This window comes from Rhinolophus hipposideros, assembly GCF_964194185.1.
Source record: "Rhinolophus hipposideros genome assembly, chromosome: 15".
Taxonomy (NCBI): Eukaryota; Metazoa; Chordata; class Mammalia; order Chiroptera; family Rhinolophidae; genus Rhinolophus; species Rhinolophus hipposideros.
In genome coordinates, this window is record NC_138061.1 from 34,015,449 (window position 1) to 34,031,635 (window position 16,187).

Here is a 16,187-nt window from a genome sequence, read left to right on the forward strand (position 1 = left end):
TCAAATGACAATGTTAATCCTTCCTGTAAGTACTGAATTTGTCATTTGTTCATGGTTTCCTGTCATGTCATTGGCTGTGGTCACAGGCTGGGTAACCTGTGGTTTGAAAGGTTTGTAGATATTGGTGGTTGGCAGTACTTTAGTGGGTCCAGCGCTGTGCTCTTGTCCTTGACATTGCGGTGTATGTAAACGCTGATAAGGAATTTCACGAATAGGATGGTAGATGCTTGTAGTTTATAATGAATTGTCTTTGAACGATTAAATGCCAAACTCAGTTTCAACACTTAGAGTCGTAGAAGAAAGTCTAGTTGTTTAAATCAACTGTCAATATTTACTAGATATTTATTTTGGAGATTCATAATGCACATTGGAAAGTAAAAAAGTTCTAAGAAACAATGTAGACAGAGATCTGTTTTGTTGACCTTTTCCCAGTATTTGCCAAAGACTTTTGACCACTGAACCCTTTTTTTGGTCACTCTTACCATCGTTTTAAGAAACTAGTGTTCTTTAGTTTACACTCTGAGGAAACACTTCACTGTAGTATATCCTTTGGGTGAAAGCTCCTATTGAGAGTGATTGGGTTGCTGGCAAAGCTGATCCTTGACCACTGAGTTTGGCTATTGCACCAACCATTTCTATTTCATTCTTCTTGGTTATTTGTGTTTTCTTCATCAATTATTCCACTTTCTCATGGTTAGATATTTCCTGATTCTAGAATATGAAAATTATGTAATGTGTTAATGTTGATAATTTTCTTTGTAGATATATTAGTGATTAAAAGAACATATACTTAGACTATTAAAATAAAAATATTTTAGTAAAATGCTAGTGTAATAAAAATCTAAATGCATTTTCAATGTATTTCAACAAATATCTTTACTGGCTTTTATTGTTTTTTTGCAAATTTTGTAGTTAGAAAATATTAAATAAATATTAAATGGAATTTATTATTTATTAGAAAATATTAAATTAGAAAATATTAAATAGAAAATATTAGAAAACATTAAATAAATAAAATCACCTTTTAGTATATTCTAAAATTTTTATACCTTAAAAATGCCAAGTAGTCTGAGATCAATTACATGATTTTAGGGAATCAAACAAGTATCACCATTTGAATCCCTATGTAAGGGTTAGGGTGTTCCTTTTTGATTTCTATGAGTTGGAAACAAATTTTATCTTTCATGGTAATGATTGTTTTTCATATTTCAAGGGCTTTTAAACCTCTGTAATGTGAGGAAACTTGAGCTGCTGTGTCTAAAAAGAGAAAAAGTAAATGAGATGATTTATTCTGTATTTCCCCACTTAGATCTCTTGTCAAATAAGGTGTAATGCAAAAGATTTGGGAGGCATCTGTCTCATGTACCCACCTTTACATTGATGTAGATAAAGGTTGATAAGGATGATGTGGTTTAGATTTCATACCTATGGTATATGCATGCCTTGTGCAAGTGCATGCGCGTGCACACGCACACAAACACACGTGCACACACACATACACACCCTCACCTCTTCATGTAGATCCCCGCAGTAGCAACAGAAGTTCGACATGGTCTGGATATAAGAAGAGGCATAATAGAACTAATCAGACATTTCAAAGATCTTTTTAATATATTTTGTGTTCTGCAGCAAAGTTAAATGTTGTGAATTGGCTTTAACAACTATTAATTACTAAGAGATAGGAGGTCAGATTTCCATGTGAACCAAATCAGGCTTCTATGTGCAGAAATAATAAAATGTCAAGAATACAGGTTTAAGAACACTCTGGTGAGAATTGGGAGACTTGGGTTTTAAACTTGTCTCTGCCTTGGCCATTAAGTGTCTTTACATTTGAAATGAGGATGTTGAATTATATAATCTCTATGGTCCATCCTGGCTCAAAATTCTGTGCTATCCATTATGAGTAAAGAATAAGGACACATCTGCTTCACCCCAGGAGGTGGGGAAAGGTAGGGTGTCCAACCATAGCAAATGTTGCTATCCAGTTCTTTAACATTCTATATCTGGGAATATTGGTGAGAGAGGCATAAACTAAATTAGTGGAGTGTATGTGGAAATGCTATGACAGTAGGTAAGTTTCAGTTCTATGACTGCTGAGAGAATGTTACTTGCTGTGTACTGATTGAGGGTCTGACCAGTGGAAATTTCAAAGTGAAAATAGGCAATTTTCACTAAGTTCTCTATGTTCCAAACAATAGCAATTGCTTTTAATATTCCACAACTAAACATTTTGATGATTTCCCTGTCATTTTGTCCCCGTAAAATTGGTATTCAACATAAAAGCTTCTCAAAGGAAGCTAGATGGTTATAATTTTTGCTGTACTATAATGTATGCAAAACTTCGATGAATTTTTCATAATTCCCTAAATGAACTCTGACCTTTACATAGAAACATTCTTACATAATGCAGTGACTTAGGACAGACACTGAATATTCTGCTTAATACTAAACAATGTAAAAGTCCCTCCTATTTTATATTTGTTTATATGGGGCATTAAAACCATATGATATTTTATCTATGACTGTTTTGGGCAAGTTATTTATTATTTAGGTGTTTGTACATATGTTTTTTAAGTTTAAATCTGAGCCACTAATATTTAAAATATTCTTATGTACCAGATAAATGCTTGTGCTTTGAAAAATGAATTTTTAAAAATCTAATCTGGACCAGGAAAAAGTTAGTAAATTTTTTTCCAGAAGTGTACATTGGGCAAAATGACTGATTATTTAGCCATTGGTCTTAAATGCATAGCAAATATTATATATGCGTCTCATAGGTCCTAGCTAAGGCTCTATAATTGTTCCAAGGGTAATGCTTTCATAAACAGCAGGCCCCATATCTTGGCCCTAGAATAATATCCATTTGTTCCATTTGACCAATAGCCTACTGGTCATTTGCCTATCATTAGAGATGGATTTCTAGATTTTGATCTCCTGATGATTGTATAAAAGTCACAATGTCATTAGCTAACTTAATTTGAAGTTAGGTGATATTTACTTGTCCATTAAGTTTGTAAGCGTGAAGATCTATGTGTATTTTCCTATGAAGTCTTTTTGCCTGCAACTTCTTCTCTCCTCCAAGTCTCTGACATTCTTGCAGTATAAACAAATGTCTTACCATTTTCTCTTGCCCAATTCATTCATTTTGCTTACTGAAAAAAATCCAATTCACTCAAAATTTCATTTTATTGTACTTCTTACATCCTCAGAACTTTCCTACCTTACTAATTTTAGTAAGTTCATGAGCAAAATTACAATTGTAATTTTGAAATTACAATTTCAATTTTGATAATGTAGGAGGAAGATGGCAAGTTACATCAACTATTAAAAGCTATCTAAAATGAAAGCAAAAACAAAGTATCATTGACTCCAAAGCTATTCTCCTATAGCCTTCATGATATCAAACCTATTTTCAAAAGCAAAATTATATTTGCAAATGTTTTTAAAATTTTTGGGAAAATACCGATCCATTAACTTAGGAAATAATGTGCCTTTAAATACCAGAAGAATCACTGAGTTGGAACTGAGAAACTAATTTATTTATCAGATATGAGGTATTATGATGTTACATAACCATGTATATATTCATGAGGCTTAAGATGCGGTAAGATACCAGAGGGTAGGGGTAAGGAGTGGTAGAAGGTAAACGGGGTCAAATATAAGGTTATGGAAGGAGAATTGACTTTGGGTAGTGAACACAATACAGTATAAAGATGATGTATTATAAAAATATACACTTGAAACTTATGTAATTTTACTAACCAATGTCACCACAATAAATTTAATTTAAAAAAAGTTCTTGAAATAAGGTGACATTAAAAGAATGCAGTAAGATGTTTAGTGAAAAAGCCTTTTAAATTCCATTTTATGCATTTACAATTATTCCATTCATGAAAACAATACAAAATACCTAATATTTTTCTTCTTAAAAATCTTTTATTTCTTATGGTATTTGGAAATGGGCAGCTTGCTAACAGTACAAAGAAATATTCTTTTTGTTAGCTAGTGCACAGATTTTTTGAGCACTAATTTAGGCTAAAGCCCAATAATAACTTACCATCATTTTACGTTGTGGACTATAAGAATTCATTTCAACTAAGATTAGGCATGACAGTAATTTGGTATTAAACTCTAAGCACATTAGCAATTAGGGTACAATGCACTATTACTTTCCAAGTCTCTGCAGTAAGTTTTTCCTCATTAATGCTTTATGGGTTTTTTTTTTTCTTTTCCATGCAGAATGTATCATTCTCAATAGCATAATTTCAAAACAACCCGACCATAGCATTTTTACTTATATGCATTTAAATATGCATTCATGATGGCTGACTCTATCAGCCTACGCAGGCGTAAGAATTATATAATTCTATAGGAGATAAGTGAATAGGTGCTTATAATGCTGTGCTTAATCCATAGGAAACCAGTCTTTCTAAACTCCAGATTTCTATCATAACAATAAACCAAAACAGAGGCGTGAATCCTTGCCTAATTCGTCAAAGTGTAATTAAAATTCTATTGTCTGATTCATTCTCTTTTACAGTCCAAAGACAATTCCTGTGGTGTATTAGTAGACATTGGAATAGGATGATTGCTTTCCTAAAACATATTTATACAATTCCATAAATGAATTACTAATGTGCCTAAAATAATAGTTATTAGATATTATTGCGATGGATCTTCCTTAGTTTTACTTTCCTATCAGTAATTTTGAAAGCAAGATTTGAAAATATGTATAAAATACTGATTGCAGAGCATTTGACTGCAGAAAATATGTATATAATGGAGAGGCTCAGCAATCCTGAATTCATTAGGGTGACTAGCCATTCATTAGGTTTGCCCAGGACCAAGGGATACCTAGCGCTTTAGTTTGAAAACCAGGACAGTCCCAAACAATTTTAGTATTAAAACTAGGACAATCCCAGACAAATTGATAGAAGTTGGTCACCCTGAACCAGGACGAAATGGCACAGGAGTGAAAAGAGTGTTGGGAAAAATAACTTTTTGAAAATCTGTTTCCTGCTTTCGCAGGATTTTCTAAGTTACTCCTCTTTCCACCTTCCCAGCCCCACAGTCAGGCTAGTTAGTGTTAAGAACACTCATCTCTTTGGATCCAGAACCAAGACAGCAACAACAGTTGGAAGTTCTGCAGAAGGAAATGAAAGGTGGGGGTAAGGGACTGAGCTGTGCATTAAGTGTTCTGGATTTGAGTCCAGGCTCTACCATTTATTAGACGTGTGATTTTGCGCCTCCATTTTCTCAAATATAAATGGAAATAATGATAATGTCTAACTTGTAGAGTTCCATGAACAGTGCCAGTATTAAGAGTTCAAGGAAGTTAGTTACTTTTATTGTGTTCTTAATTAAGATTAGCAATTTAGAACAAGCCACTATGTCATTCAATAATAGTAACTTTCATATATACTTCTAGATTCTTAGCGGTACTTGTTACTGCTACCAAATTTCTGTGAGGGGTGGCTTCCATCACTTAAAAATCTTAGCTATGTTTCTTGCGTTCGTTTTTGTTTCTTGCTGTTCAAGTTATGTACGTAAAATGGCAGAAGAAACTTTCAAACTTAGAAGGGTTCGAGGAAAAGTAGCATCAGTGGAAGAAAAAGTAGATGACAAAATTGGATGACACAATTCTTTTGAAGCAAATTATTAGGTCGGTACGAAAGTAATCTCTTTTTTGCAATTTTTAACCTTTTAAACCACAATTTTGCACCAACCTTATATATTTTTAGTGAAGAACTAGAAATTCTACAGACTCTTGTTTTAATACATAGCATCATGATAAAACTGCGTTATTTAATATTTTATTCAATAATTCTGAGATTTATTAAGGAAGGCGTAATACTAATCCACATTCATGAGGTTGGATACAAAATTGAAGAGTAATATGCCACAGGTTGGTTTGGCTACTGGTGAAGCTTTGCTTCTATTAGAGCTATTACAGGCAAACTGCTGAAAAGTAGATTGTGAGTGGAGTATGGAATTCTAGAGTATAAATTCGGTTCCTTCAAATTTGCATTGTTCTCTGTTTTAGCATGTAACGTCAAGAGGTCATCCCAAATAGGCAGTGAGAAAACTCAGTATATGTCATTCCACTCCACTCCTTTCCAGATTTATGGTAGCTACTTCTTAATGAGTAGAAAATAGACTTGTGCCTGATCTTTGATCTTAAAAATTTAGTCAACTACATTAACTATAAGACATACAGTAAAATTTGTCTGCAGGACCTTGATTTTTCACATAAAATTTATTCCGAGCATTTACCAAGTACAATGCAAAAGATGTTTAAGAAAATACTGGACTCACTCAAAAGGTGAGAAGGAAAATCAAGATCTAATCAGCCAGTTAAGAACATCATTGAAAAACTTAAATAAAATATTTATTTCGACTTTAAGAACAGAAGAGAAAAGCCTAGAATTTTGATTTTGCATATATAACTATAAAGTATTTATAGTATTATAAAGTATAAAATTAAATTATTTTTAAATTATATAGGCTAATATAACCAAATATATTTTTATACCTTGAACACCTTTCAAAGTGTAAATCAGTTGTAATAGTCATATATTCTCGGTCATTTACTTTGTTTGCACTTTATTAAAACAGATTCTTGACTTTCAATATGGGATTCATCGTGGAATATTTTGTATCACAAGACTTCCATTTAAAATGAAAATGTAACATGTACGAGTATATATCCTATAATTGTATCTAGATGTGGTACCTTAAATAGTTAAAAATATTTATATAATTCAGTGTAAAAAAAACACACATTGCTTTTGTTAAAAAAAATGCCCAAGTATTTTTTGGTTGAAGTGCAATTTTTTTTATTTGGGGGAGGGGGAAATGCTTTAGTTTCTATTTTCCTTTGTACATGTAGACAGACATTCTTTCTAAAAATGAGAAAGAATATCTTCTTCTTTGTGCTGCTTGAAGACATTAAGTAACCCCATTTAGTCCTCAAATGAAACTTAAAATATAACCCTGCTTAGCAGTTATCTAATGATATTCCTTATACATTGCTTTTGATGTATTTTTAGACATAAACTCTTGGCCTCCTGGAACCCTATAATAGATCAATAGAAAAAAAATCATTTAGTTTTAAACATTTTCCCATGGAATTAAAGAATTCCCATAGGTTAAAAAGATAAGAATTTGGCCTTTTGCCTGGGAGAGGGAAAATATCACAGAAGCTCTTTTAGAATAGTGTCACTTATACAAAGCCACAGAACTTCTGCTTGGTTTAGTTTTAATTACGACAACAATAATTCAGAGCTATTATTTCCTGTTATCAGTATTTGTAAGTTATTCATGTTTTATTCATTACAAATGAAAATGTTTTGAGAATTATCCACGTTATATATTACATGTCCATGTTGGAAAGCAGGAAAATTAAGTGTCTTAAGTCATCTGTATTAAGAAAATTAGATCATAATCTGTATGGAAGAATGTTTAAGATTATGTGTCCTTTGTCATTTACACCTCTAATTACAAACAAATACACTTTAAATCAAAAAGCTTGCTACCTTGCCTGTGGCTAGCTGGTCTTCCCTTCCCTTCCCTTCCCTTCCCTTCCCTTCCCTTCCCTTCCCTTCCCTTCCCTTCCCTTCCCTTCCCTTCCCTCCCCTCCCCTCCCCTCCCCTCCCCTCCCCTCCCCTCCCCTCCCTTCCCTTCCCTTCCTCTTCCATCCCCTTCCTTCCTTCTTCATTCCTTTTCCTTCCTTCCTTCCCTCCTTCTTTCCTTCCTTTGTTCCTCCCTCCCTCCCTCCCTCCCTCCCTCCCTCCCTCCCTCCCTCCCTCCTTCCTTTCTTCAGTCCTTCCCTTCTTCCTTCTTTCCTTTGTTTTTTTCTTTCTCAGCTTAGGTAGGAAAGTTGTGTATTCAAAAGTAAAAGTGAGCAAGTTTGTCTTGAAACTAATACACGTCCTTGGCTAAGTTTAGATTCCAGTGAATAGTTCTGGATTCCAATTCAGTTTTAAACTATTGTCTATCTACTTTGTTTAGTTTTAGGGAATTGCCAAATTCTGCATTGAGGTTTATAATACTGAGTGTCCAAGAATACTAATTAGAGGGCTGCTAATAAACATACTATAAAATGGGATGAGTTGGTAAATATTTAGATAAATATTAGGAATTTAGTTAAGTATAAAGTAAATATTTGGAGATTCTAAACGTGTTCCAATGATGGCAGAATTACCCTTGGAAAAAAAGGATGCTACCTAATAGTCATCGTTTTTGGAAATATTGAGTGGGCAGGGATGGAGTGGGGTGGTATAGTGTACAATTTATTGCAGCCCAACTAGGGTCCTCCTTCTCTTTATGATTTTCCCTCTTTTCCAAAGTTTGTGTCTTGACATTCAAGTGGAAGGGTACAGTCTTAACATTTTAGTTGTCAGGGCAGTAATATTTTTAAAGGTATGGTTCAATTTTAGGGTGAACTTTTTGAATCTCAGTAATGATTCCCCCCCAACCCCCCACCCCAAATTAAGCAAATGGAAGTAGCAATGTCCATCTATAAACAACTCCGCAGACACTAGCTTAGGATAGTGGAGAAGCTGAGTAGTTTTTAGGGTCCAAACCCATTTTGGCCTTTACCCTAAAAAGAGTTCATTAACGTAAGTTTTGAGGGGAGAGGGGTGAAAGGCGAGTAATTAGCAGGCAGAGAGTGGAGTGGGCAGAGAGTGGCAATGCTGAGGGAGAAAAGGTCAAAACCCCCACCCTCCAACCTCCCTTCCCCAAAGGCACCTGGATGTTAGGGGGGAATGCCTCCCAGGCATGGATTGGCTCTTATCTCCTGAGAAGCAAGTTTCTTTTCAGCGTTAGCCACCTGTGTGCTGCAGTGCCGGTGGGAAAGGTGGTTTGGGAGAAGGGAGAGCTCAGCCCCATCGCTCGGGAGCCCTTCCTGCTGAGGCTGGCGGTCCAAATACCTCCAGAACCCAGAGCGTTTAGGATGCAGAGTGCGTTCTGACCTCTTAAATCGCCAGGATTGTAGCCCGCTGTCCTCAACACCGGTCAGCTCTGGAGCCGCCTGACACCTCCCCAGTTTGCACAGGGTCCTGGCTGTCCTTTCCCTCGCACCTCCCCACCCCCAAAGTGGTGCTCCTGCCTCGCTCCGCCTGCTCATCCCCTGGCGCGCCCCAGAGGGTTATCAGGCTCCCCACACGCACCGCTGGCTTCCTCTGGCGCCCGGCGCGAGTGACCCGAGCAGACCAACCACTGCCTGGGAGCCTCATCCGCATCCCCTTCTGCCGCTGCCCGGCCGCCGCGCTGCCTGCCATTGTCCCCCGCGCTGCGGCGCCCACCGTGTGTCAGGTTTACTCCCGGGTTGGACCTGCTGTTTTGCTCATCCCCACACTCAGCCTCTCCGTCAGCCCCAAGAAGTGGAATCTGCCCTGAAACTCTCCGTGGCTGGAGCCGGCGGACTGGGCATGCTCAGAAGCCAGGGCTGGCTTTGGGCTCAAGTAGGAAGCTTTTGCACTCGGGAGGCAGCGGCGACTTTGGGGAAAGTTGATCGGAGAGGGGAGGCCGCCCCAGGACGCGCAGCAGCGGCAGGCAGGAGCCCCCGGCAGCCCGGAGGAGCATGGGCACCCTGCGGGATTTACAGTACGCGCTCCAGGAGAAGATCGAGGAGCTGAGGCAGCGCGATGCTCTCATCGACGAGCTGGAGCTGGAGTTGGATCAGAAGGACGAACTGATCCAGAAGCTACAGAACGAGCTGGACAAGTACCGCTCGGTCATCCGGCCCGCCACCCAGCAGGCGCAGAAGCAGAGCGCCAGCACCTTGCAGGGGGAGCCGCGCACCAAGCGGCAGGCGATCTCCGCGGAGCCCACCGCTTTCGACATCCAGGATCTCAGCCATGTGACCCTGCCCTTCTACCCCAAGAGCCCACAGTAAGCGGGGGATGCGCGCCGGGGCCATGTGGCACCCTGTTGGTGGGGAGCTGCGGGTGTCTGTGTTGTCGGTCGGCCCCCGCCCCGCCCGCTTGCCTTCTCCATCCTCAGCCTCCGAAAGGTTTCCTTTCTGGCACCCCTTGCGGGGCCGTGCACGTTTCTAGAGCCAGACTCCCTGCACCTCCGTTGCCTTCATGTCTTTGTCAGATGTCAAGCTATTTTTTTTTTAAATCTATACATGTACATTCATATATGCCAACTACTGATGATAGAGTTTGAATGTGCCCCAGGTGTGTGTCCGGCTGTGTGTGTATGAGTGAGTGTGAGAAGCTGAATAAAGAGCCCCATCTCCCAAATGCCTTGGCAGAGCTGCCCAGCCGGAAAACCCTAAATGCCGGCTCATCAGCCTTGAAATGAAATGCGTCTGATATCACCCTTACTTTCTATGTTTTGGTGGCTCTTCCGGATTTCTCTACATGCCGGCAGTTTACGCTGGTACCCTTCAAACCTGATCTTCTGTCACCATCAAAGTGTCAAAAATAAGCAAATGTGCATATAAGAGGGCAGCTTTTTTGATTTCCTGAATTGGATGGCATTTGCAATCCACAAATGGAAGCTTAGTCTGTTGATTTAAAAAAATTTTTTTTTCTTTTTTCCATAACATCTGAGGGAGACTATTGCTTATTTTCCTTAAGGAATTTGCATTAGGTTACTCATGGGGCACCTCCTTCTCCAAAGGGGGTTGCATGATTTCAGGTTCAAATATAGAGAAGTACACTTACCTTTATTGACAACGTAGACACACTGTTTGCCTTACTCCTGGCTTCTGATGCAGCCACCCTAGTATTGTTCTAGCATTTTAAAGAACTACGTAGTTCTGATGTCAGTGGGCTTCACAACTTGGGTGGGGAAAATTGAATGAAACTTGTTATACACCACTCAAGTCAGAGTTCTTATGTAAAGTGGAAGGAACACAAGGTTAACCTAGATTGAGCATCCACATGAATGGTGTTTTAAATTAATAGATAATGCCACAATTGACAAGATGAAGGATTTTGATACTCTATTCCAACTACATCACATTGGCTAGATAGCACATTACATAATCATACAAGGTCCCTGGGAACCCTTCACTTCATAAAAACAAAGAACTAATACAAGGAGAGAGAGAGAGTAAATACTTGATTATATCATTTTGTACTTATTGGATTTGAGAGAGCTTGAGAGTATGTACTAATTCCACTTTTGAAAACTTAAAGTTGTACCTATACTTGTTGGTTCCTAAAGAGCATTTGCTGTTTGTCATGCAGGTTTAGCTTAATGAGGGGTTCATGTTTTGTGAGAGAGTGGGGAAGAGACAAGAAGGATAAACATTTCTGAGATTCTGACCTCATCAAGTTGTCTTATAGTTCAGTAGACTTAGATCTGCCTTGGAAACCTGAATGGTTTCTATATTCACTCCAACTTTCTCTGCTAAATTAATTTGCAGTCCTGACATGCTTGCCTGTTTTAGCTAACGAGGTACATGGCCATCTCTCCTGGGCCAAGTTTTGCATAATGAAAAAAATAACTCAAAGGCAGCTCTCTGGATCTTTAAGCATTCCACAGGATCTCACTTTAGTAACTGCAGGACTTTGGAGTAACTCAGAACAAACTCTGCTTTTATAAAAAGACCATTTTAATAGGTTTTATAATGAAGCATGATCAAGCCAGCTGATAACTCCAGTTAAATGTTGTATCAGACAAGATCTAAAGGAATCTAGAAAGTAGGGAAGGACCTGAAGTTTTAGAAATCTCTTAGTGCTTGACATGAAGAACAACTAGATTTTTTAAAAAGTCCATAGTGGAAAATGAAATTAGTGTGGCATATAATTCTGTTACAATTAACATTTTGTCTGTCAAGCAATTCTCTGCATTCTGATATTTATTTAATAACTTGTGCTTTAAAGAAGTCAGCTATTAAGGTATCACCATGATGGTTTCGGTGATTCTGAAAGATTATATTGAAGAAAATGATAGAATGTCTTCCAAGCTTAAATAATTTTGGAAAAACATCTGTTCTTTTTTTCACACTTACATAAAGGAAACTAGAATAAAATTGGCTTAAGTGGTAGAGTGTACCGCTCTTAAGAGAAAGAGAAGTGCAAAATGATTATTCTCATGTCACTTGAAGGATTGTGCAAAATAGCGCCACAAAAAATTAGGAAAATTTGCCAGAGAAGCCTTGTTTGCATTTCAATTTATTTCACTATAAAAATTTGATTATATTAGATTGGTGCAAAAGTAATTGTGGTTTTTGCAATTATTTTTAAACTTTTAAACCGCAATTACTTTTGCACCAACCTAATACAGACGCTGTCAACAAGTGTTTGTCATTGTATTTCATCTTAGTACAACTTAAATTTAGTCATCTTTCTTAAACTTACACACAGATTATTGGGAGTTCAAGTTAAAATCAAACCATCTAAATAGCATACAATTGATTTCAAATTCATATTAGTTTTCTGTTCTCTTTCCATTAGATGTAGGTAACTGCCCAGTTAACATTCTGCTCAATTATCTGATATGTGCAAATATATTTGTTTACTTTTTGCTTGCTGAGGCCTTTTGAGGATGATAATTTTTGAAACTTTTGTTTTTCAGTGATTTTTGGTCATTTGGAAAATAGTATAAAATGAAAATTAACTTATTAACTTAAATCATCTTAACATTTTTGGTTTGGAATTTTCTCTTTAAGTTGGGAATTAGAGGGAAGTTTCAGTCAGATTACAGGAGCTAGCTAGGGCCCTTCTGTTGCACCTATGGGGTGTGAGAGTGCTTTCGTCGCTTTTACACCTGTATACAAATAGCACCTAAGCCCTTTTTCGTTATGAATGTGAGGCAAAGAACTGATGTAGCAAATTGAAATCCATATTCCACTGATACAAAATAACTACTTGAGAATGTAAACTATTAGGCTATATGTTTTGAAGTAGATTGAGCAAAGAAACCCTTAAAAATGTGAAAAAAATAAATTTTATGAGATCAGATATGTGAAAAAAATAAATTTTATGAGCCTTTGGGAGATCATATATATATATATGGGCTTTCTTATGGGCTTTTAACGTAATTTTATTTCATGACATTTCATTCCTGAAAATTGACTGTATTTTTCTTTTAAGAGTGGAATTCTGATATTTTGATCTAAACCCTCCACCTATTGTAAATATTCCTAAAGCCTTTCCGTTTTGCTGTCACAGGGTCCCATGTCATTTCAGTTTGGCTATACAGATTTGAGTTCCTATCAAATGTTGTTTGTGTCTCTGTATTCTTGTTAAGCTATTGCTTTTCACCCCAGAGGTAGCTGAATTTCAGCGAATTTTGACATATTTTGTTATGTTTCACTTCTTAATTGGGAAGTACTTTGGAAGAGCTGAGGATAAAGAAATATAGTTTCTTATTTTTAGGAGGCATTAAGTTTAACAAGATCTTATATGAACTTTTAAACCTTAACACTAGCACGTCTTAAGAGAAGTGGAATCTTTGTATAGGCTGTATGTTAAATAATGTGGGAAGTTGAAAGAATTCCAGGATTTTAGTGTAAGCATAGATGGCATAATATTAAAACATAGATATCTTCAAAAGCAACAATTAAGTTTAAAATGCACCCTACAGCTCAGTTCTTTTATGAGATGTCTGCCTTGTGCAAGCTATTGTGAGGCACTAGAGGTGAGAGATATACAGGTGCTACCATCGAGGAATTAACAAGTGGTTAACAGTACTGCACAAGTAAATATTCTAGAAAGTAGAGTAAGGCAAGTCACAGAGGAGATATCTAAGACGGTTGGCAGAATACGATTGAGCCCACTTAATTTTGTGGTATCAGAAAGTCTTATGGAATTGGAGTTATTTAAAGTAAACACATGTTTGAAGGATGACCATAATTTAGTAGTGATGGGATGAGAGGGGTGGGGTAGGGATGGGGAAAGCCATCAACAAAGGGACAGACAGCAAAAGAAAGCAGAGGGTACATTTGAGGAATGACAGCAACGGGTGGCTGTACCAGAACACCATACCATAGTGGGAATTGAGGAAAAGCAAGTTTAGGCCAGAGAGAATAAAAATCTTAGTTTCTATTTTATAAAGTAGGTGAGAGGGCATCTCTGCTTGTTTTTGGAATAATCAAGAGTCGTGTGTGTGTGTGTGTGTGTGTGTGTGTGTGTGTGTGTGTGTGTGTGTATGTTTTACTCGGAGAACTAGTTTTTACCCATAAGTAAAGCTCTGAATTTCAGAATATCAGTCCAATCCTCCACCCCTCACCAGCGCAGTAGTGAATAGTAACCATAGCTATTCCAACTAGGTAAGGGTATTTAATGTAACTAAGCAGCAGGTGATTAAAATTCTTAAAGAAACCCAGTTTCACTCTTTAAAAAAAGCACGTTCCGTTTTCCACTCACTTTAAAGTGTTCCCATTGAAAATAATCTAATTTTCTACCACAGACATCGTTGCAGGTTCCTCACATTCCTAGGCAAATGGGACATGAGAAATGAACCTGAAGCTAGTTTTTGAAATTCATCTTTCTTGTATTTGTGGAGGAATTTTAACGTTATTGTAATATGCTTTCCTCTTTCAGTTTGCTTGTTAATTGGACATTGCCGTCTATGCAGTACATTTGAATTTGTGGAAGACTTTATAAAAAAATGTATGAGAACAGACTGCTAAAATCCTACTAGGGTGTTTTGAAGCACAGTCAAGGTGTGTGCCCCTAAAAGGGGGCTTATAATAAAAATACTGACAAGCCCTTAAATAGAGTAGCTCTAGAAACTGCCTGACTATCAATGACCAGCTAGCTTCTTTGCTGTACTGGGCCACATTTCCAAACTCCCGCTACTTGTTACTTCACTAAAGAGTTGGCTTTGTATTCCTAATGGGAAAGGGTAAAAGAAGGCAGACGATGTTTTTATTGTTGCCGTTTGCAGGTTATAAGGCATATGGAAACATTTTTTTTTTTTCTGTCTGCCTAGCAATGGAGGGTCTCCATGGTATCCTAGCAACCAGTTTCAACACTGGAGCTGCTGCTCTTTCTGCCATCTCTGCTATAGGTGCTGCTGCCCATCTCAGGGAACCAGGCCTGCTGCTAGCACTCAGGCCCTCCAACTTGAACCTTCCAAGCTCGGAGAACACAAGGCAATGATAAATAAGCACATGCTGCAAGCAGCGTTTACCGGCATGCTCAACAGCTTATTATGCAATCACATCTGTGGCATTTTGAATCCTAATCTGAATTGTTGAGCTGGCGCTCTTGCCCACCTCTTCCCTGACAGCCCGTCTCTACTTCCTCACACCCAGCCTTCTGACACTCCTTCTACTTTCCTTTCACCATCTCCTGTAATGACTGCGTGTATCAGCATCTCCTTAAGATTTGTTTTCTGAGAAGTTCAATATGTGCAGCCTGTGTGAACCCTCTCAGTATAATTTTGTTTGTAAGAGCAGAGGAATGTTCTCCCTCCAAAACTGTCATGTACATATAAACAATGGCACAAAAAACACAGCTACACAAAACAGATGTTTAACAAAAGGTGGGACTAATAGTATGCTCCCAAAAGTGTCGTGTTTCTGAATGGATTTTATAATCATAGGCATTTTATGAAAAAAAGCAGAAGAGTAGAGTTGGAAGTGTGTAGAGTTGGTGTGTGTAGAAGGTGGGGAACAGGACAGGGCAAAATAAGATGAGAATTGTTAAAGCTATGCCATGTTTGCAAAGCAGTTGGAAAGGAATGATGGGCTTTGTGGCGAGCAAATAGACAAAATGACTGGAATGGAATCTGTAAGTCAGAGAGTACTTTGTAGAGGAAGACAGCTATAGAGAGGAGACACCCAAACTAGAGTATAGTGAAGACTTGCTTCCTCTGGGTGTGGGAGCCACACAGGGATTTTAAGATGTTTCCTTTAGGCCAATGCTTATTTTAAATGCCTTGTATTGTGCGTTTTAAACATCCCCTAGTCTGATACTGGGGAGGGCTTGATGATTTTTGTGCATTCCATAGTACAGAAAAAGGAATGAGGAGAACAAGTCATGCATCACTGTTTCAAAAATAATGGGTCAGAATGGCACTGCCCTTTATCGTCATGATGTTTAACATTCATTGAGCCCTTACTGTGTGCTAGGCACTGCTCCTGTGCTTTCCATAAGTTGTCGTTTTTAGCATACAACCCTGTGAGGAAGACTCCAGAGTATCCCCATTTCCCAGCACTGAGGTCAGGGACACTGAAGCTCAGAGAAGTGAAATAACTTGCTCAAGGTCACACA

General features: G+C 37.9%; 1 protein-coding gene across 2 annotated transcripts in view; it reads left to right on the forward strand.

Annotated features, from left to right (window-relative positions):
* PRKG1 (protein kinase cGMP-dependent 1) overlaps nucleotides 1–16,187 on the forward strand; it is a 1,143,489-nt gene that overhangs the window by 64,475 nt on the left and 1,062,827 nt on the right. The window contains exon 1 of one of the 2 annotated variants that reach the window (XM_081075398.1): nucleotides 9,139–9,897. The exons of the other annotated variant lie outside the window; for it this stretch is intronic. Coding sequence (XP_080931524.1) covers nucleotides 9,587–9,897 — 311 coding nt within the window. The 5' untranslated portion in view covers nucleotides 9,139–9,586. Of the gene's footprint in view, nucleotides 1–9,138; nucleotides 9,898–16,187 lie in introns of those variants that run through there. 2 annotated transcript variants of the gene reach the window in all.